At 44.0% G+C, this 5,693-nt stretch overlaps 1 protein-coding gene across 1 annotated transcript; it reads left to right on the top strand.

Moving 5' to 3' along the window:
- Window positions 1-530: 530 nt before the first annotated feature.
- On the top strand, window positions 531-5,481 carry LOC104160507 (cytokine receptor common subunit beta-like; the record flags this gene model as incomplete). Its single annotated transcript, XM_009698638.1, has 4 exons — window positions 531-621; window positions 927-996; window positions 3,898-4,001; window positions 4,284-5,481. Coding segments are annotated over 4 exons (1,463 nt in total), but the record flags the coding sequence as incomplete, so codon positions are not given.
- Window positions 5,482-5,693: the final 212 nt, after the last annotated feature.

The following is a 5,693-nucleotide window of genomic DNA, read 5'->3' as shown; positions in this document are numbered from 1 at the left end:
TTGTGCCCAAAATAATATGATCTTGCATGTTTTGTCCTGAGGAAGCTTGTAGTGGTAAGGCAGTAGGCAAATTTTAATGAGTGTACTCAGGAAGAAATTGGTATGTTGTTGATGATCAGTTATGGCCATTAACAGAGGAAGCTCTTAGAAAATCTCTGAGGTCCCATCTCTTCAGGACTGTACAGAGTAAGGCAGACCTAAGATGTCTGAAGACATGCCTGTTTTTCATGGTGGAATAAGGTACCTAACCATCTTTTTATTAACATAAATTATTTACTCTCATGTCAGTAAAAAAAAGAATCAGTAAACGAAACAATGAACTCCTTTGGTCAGTAAGCTGTTCAGGCCATGTTTGGTCTGTCCCACTTTGGAGGGTATCACAACAGTTTGAAGGCCTAATGATCCTATCCCTTGACATGCTACCTACATTTCCCTCATCTGCTTACATGAAGAGTGACCAGAGTGAAAAACCTGTTACGGGAAGCATCCCCTCTACAGGTGGATACTTATTTCTCCTTTCTCTGTTTCAGTTCTGTCACCAGTGATTCTCCCAGTGATGCTCCCAGCTCTCATCATCACTTTGCTAATAGTTGCTTATTGCAGCTATAAGTATCTCCTCAGGTAGGCTTGTGTTGTGACTAGGATATTTAGCAGCATGTTGGCCTTGTGGGTGGCATAAAAGCTGAGGCACTTCTTGTCCGCCATGAGAGAGAGGTCTAGTGGAGATGAGCTTGGTGTGCAATGGGCAGCCTTGTGCCTGTCTGTGCAAGGGTGGGAGTTGGGTGGTGGTGTGCCAGGGCCTTGGTGGTGCCTTGCTGTGCAGAGCAGCACAGTGCACAGGGTGCATCCTTTTCTGATTGCACCAGAGCAATGTTGATATCTTGAAATCTTGTTGAAATCTTGAAAACTCTATGTTGTTGTTGCAGGAAGAAGAAAATGTGGGAGGAAAAGATCCCGAACCCCAGCAAGAGTCTCCTGATCCAGAGCTACCTGGGGGTAAGAGGGAACTGTACCTTGAAGGGTTCATTATTTCTCTCTTTTTTTCAGGACTTTCAATAATCTTAAGAGCTCTTCTTATCTCCCAGTCCACAATGAACAGTTATCTTCACTAGTCTATGCCTTATTTTTAATAGAAGTTCTGGTCATATTCAATGTAACTGTGTTCTTATACTAGTAGACTTCTTTGTGTTGTGCTTGTCAGCATCACTGTGATTTAAAATCAAGGTAGAAAATTTTCAGTACTTTAACATTTTAACGGACTGGAATAATCATGGAATCATAGAATGGTTCAACTGGAAGGGACCTTAAAGCTCATCTCGTTCCAACCCCCCTGCCATAGGTAGGGACACCTTCCACTAGACCAGGTTGCTCAAAGCCCCATCCAGCCTGGCCTTGAACACTTCCAGGCATGGGGCAGCCACAGCTTCTCTGGGCAACCTGTGTCAGTGCCTCACCACCCTCACAGTGAAGAATTCCTTCCTAATACCCAGAGTAAATCTTCCCTCTTCCAGTTTAAAGCCATTGCCCCTTGTCCTATCAGTACACACCCTTGTAAAAAGTCCCTCCCCAGCTTTCTTGAAGGCCCCTTTTAGGTACTGGAAGGCTGCTACAAAGTCTCCCTGGAGCCTTCTCTTCTCCAGGCTGAACAACCCCAACTCTCCCAGCCTGTCTCCATAGGAGAGGTGCTCCAGCCCTCTGATCATCTTCGTAGCCCTCCTCTGGACCTGCTCCAACAGGTCATAATCTACTGTCATTAGCAAACTTAATCAGTGGGTGCTTTCATTCATCTCCAAATAGTAATTAACACTAATTCAGAGCTTTTTAGAATGGGCTGGTAGCCCTATTAAAGAAACTTTTATTTTAAGGAGCTGGATTTTCTGGAATAAATGTTACCACCATGTTATCAGAACAAGCATTCTTTATTGGGAATTGGGGAACACACTTAGACTGCATTTGGTCAAAGCTGTTTAAGTACAACCTCCCTCCCTTCTTCCTCCCTTTCAAAAAAACCCAATGTCTGGAAAGGGTGGTATAGGCATCTCTAGCATTTGGTGGTAAAAGTTTTCCAGTCTTGCAAGAATAACGAATTCAGTAATGTGCCCACCCCAACACACACATAGACGTGCGCGCACACACACAAACACACAGAGACATATTTTTGTATAATAGTTGATTCTATTTTGTGTTCATAAGGGATGGGTTACAGTAAGTGTGGGCACATGGCAATCCAATGATTATAATTTACAACACGGCCTTTGTGTGAGGCAAATGTATCTACATGTATCTACATGTATCTTACAGTATCTACATTTGTGTGTGAGGGAAGGAGTTAACATGTTTGTTAAGCATTGCACATTTGTTACATTGCTGTAAAAGGGACTTTCATTGTAATGACTTGGTTTAAAACATGATTTGCAAATAGATGGCAAAGACTAGGCATGGATTCTCTTGCGCCAGAAGACAAACTGGTTACTTATACTAAAGTCTCAAGTTAGTTTCTTTTGCCTCATGTCTACAGTAAAAACTGGAAACTTCTTCCCACTCTAAGAAGCTCCTTAGCAGCTTTGTTTCTTATCCCCTACCTATTTCTCCATACCCAAGCACTCACTGCCTTAGTTTCATGGTTTTGAAAGATTCCATCCCTGCACGGAATTACGTTATCCTAAGTTTTGTAAACATCCCAGTAATTCTGTTTCTCTGGTCAGCTGGTACAGAAGGACAGTCATTATACCCCTATAGATGAAATATTGCCCAGAGTGTCCCCGTGTGGTGCTGGAAAAGAGTAGACACTGCACAAAGCAGTGTCTGATGTTTATTGTGGTAGGAACCTGCAGCATCTCTATGAGCAATTAAGGGAGCAGCTCCTGTCCCCTACGCTATGTAAAGTTAGAGCGGAACAGAATAGAATAGAATGGCACAGAACAGAACAGAATAGTTTAGTTGGAAGGGGCCTACAATGATCATTTAGTCCAACTGTGTGACCACGTCAGCGCTGACCAAAAGTTTAAGCATATTATTAAAGGCATTGTCCAAATGCCTCTTAAACACTGACAGGGATGGAAAAACGACCACCTCTCTAGGAAGCCTATTCCAGCATTTCACCACCCTCTCAGTAAAGAAATCCTTCCTAATGTCCAGTCTAAACATCCCCTGGCTGAACTTCAACTCTAATTGAGCTTTGGCCTTTCATGTCTCCTCCCTGCATATACGAACCACAGCTCTGTAATCTTTCTGCAAAGCCTGACCTTGCTTCCAGAGCTCATACAATTTCTTTTTGCTTTTGAGCTCCAGAAGTTGTTCCCTGTTCAGCCAAGCCGGTTGTCTGCCCCACTTGCTTGACTTACGGCAAACTGGAATTGCCTGCTCCTGTGCTTTTGAAAGATGGTTCTTAAAAACTGACTAGCACTTATGGACTCCTAAGCCCTCAAAAGCAGATTCCCACTGCCCACAAAAGCAGGACACTGCTGAGTAACTTCCTGAATAGCTTAAAGTTTGCTCTCTTGAAATCCAGGGTAGCAACTCTGCTGTTCTTTTTTCTCATTACTCCGAAAATTTTAAACTCAATCATTTTGTGATAACTGTGGCTAAGACAGCTATCTACCATCGCATCTCCCATGAGTCCTTCTCTGTTCACCAATACAAGCCTAGCAGGGCATCTTTCCTAGTTGGCTCATTGAGTACTTGTAGTTAGGTCAGTGGTAAGGCAAAATGGGTTTGAAGTAACCATCTTCTGGAGAACAAAACACACCTTCTAGTCATATTAGTGAAGTTGTATTCCTATTGCCAGATGCTGTAGGCTCTCCTATTTGTTTTCTTTATCCATGAGGCATGTATGGTTCTTGATACTGCTTCCAGAGAGACACTGCTCTTTTGTCGTGTCTGCTTTTTCATTTTCAGAAAGCACATTTAGGAAACTGGCCAACAAGCAGCCAGCTGGACTTCAACAAATACAACCTTTCAGAGAAGATGGAGCAGGCTAGCTTCCTTCAAGTTGTGGACAGGTGAGTGAACAGCACATTATAGTGACACTGTGGACAATAGTCTCAAAGAACTCCCTGAGTAATGACAGGATATAATCAAATGTTCTGCCACTAAAAAGCCTATACACGTTGCTTTGGAGGAAAGGATACAGTTTTTTGCTATCTGGGTTAGCCTACTTCTTCAAGAAAGATTTTTTTAAACCTTATGTGTAGCTATGTGTGTTTTCAACTAAGCTTGTTTTATATTTAATGTTTACCACAATAATATCTCTCATGAGCAACTTTTAACTTTCCCACATTCAGACAGACGAAGACTTCGACAGAGTCCCCTGAAGGGCAGGCTAAAAAGACAGATGTTTCCCCTGTTGCACTGGACCTACAGAACTCATACCATGCTTTAAATGAGCCAGAGCATGCCCTAGTTGTCTGCTCAAGTCAGATTGCTGGTCATTCCTTTCCTGTTTCAAGGAGAAACAGTGCTGATGCAAGTATTGCTTCCCAGAGAGCAATCCCTTGCTTTGCTTTCAATGGTCCATACTTGTACAGCCCAGTGACGTCCTCCCAACCTGATATGCATCAGACCCTGGAAGTGGACCCAGTGGGAGCCTGTGAGAAATCAGGTTCCCTTCAGTATGTGACCCTCCCAAAGGAAGACTGTCCCCAGGCTCCACAGAGGCAAGAACAGCCAGAAGCAGGTCCTCCACAGCCCTCCCTGCTCCCAGATCAGAAGGAAATGACGCAGCAGCTCGACGAGGAGAAAGAAGTCTCACCGGCCCCACCAGCCTGTGGGAAAGGCACGAACGTGGGGACAGAAGAGCAGAAATCTCCAAAGGCTCTTGGCTGTGTCACATCTCCCCAGCAGTGCCCCTTGGAGTACATCACCACAGAGAGCCCGTTCCTGCCATCAGCCAGCGAGCTCACCCGTCCACCGCTTGTCACTGCTGGGGAGTCACCTTGTGACTCTCAGGAGCCCCAGCCCCAGGGTGACCGCTCTTGCCATGAGTTTTCTCCTGGGAAAACTGGTGTCATGGTCCCAGTTTCAGGTCAAGCACCAACCTCTTCTCCTGAATTGCACCTGGATACATTTGGAGACTATCTTACTGTCCCTTTAGGTCTCCATGGACATTCAGAACCCACAAAGGTTTCTTTGCCTGTCTTACAGAAGGGAAACGATCTTCCTAGAAAGCAACCTTTGTCAGAGGGTAATTTGGTGGTGTTAAACCCTGACAGCACTGAGCCAGTTTTCCTTTGCCAGGTTGGTGACTATTGCTTTCACAGCCTAAAATCCAGTGTGAAGATGGATATTAGTCAGGAAGACAACCAAGTCAAGAAACCTTCTGAAGGCAAGACAACACCTGGGAAGCTTGTGTCTGATGATGAATCCATCACTGGCAAGGAAAACGAAGTAGCAAAAATGCAAGCTATTCAGCTTTTCAAAAACCTGAAATCAGATGACTACTTTTCCTGGCAGCAATCTTTGAGGATCACAGAAACCTGTTAAATGGGCAAATATTAATGTATACCAAAGCTACAGGTAACCGAAAGAGGTTGTCACTATCTGATGAAAAGGTACCTTCAAATCTAGGAACAAATAAACACCAGTTCCCTTTTCCAGCTTCCATTCCAACGTGTTGAAAGATTTGAAGTAGCTCAATGTCCTTCTCAACGACCTTCACAGATTTGGCATGAATGACAATCCAAATATTGCCCTTT

The sequence above is a fragment of the Cariama cristata genome, unplaced genomic scaffold, assembly GCF_000690535.1.
Source record: "Cariama cristata isolate BGI_N322 unplaced genomic scaffold, ASM69053v1 scaffold13894, whole genome shotgun sequence".
In the NCBI taxonomy this organism is placed as follows: domain Eukaryota; kingdom Metazoa; phylum Chordata; class Aves; order Cariamiformes; family Cariamidae; genus Cariama; species Cariama cristata.
Note: the sequence above shows the minus strand (reverse complement) of the source record. Positions and strands in the feature narration are given on the sequence as shown.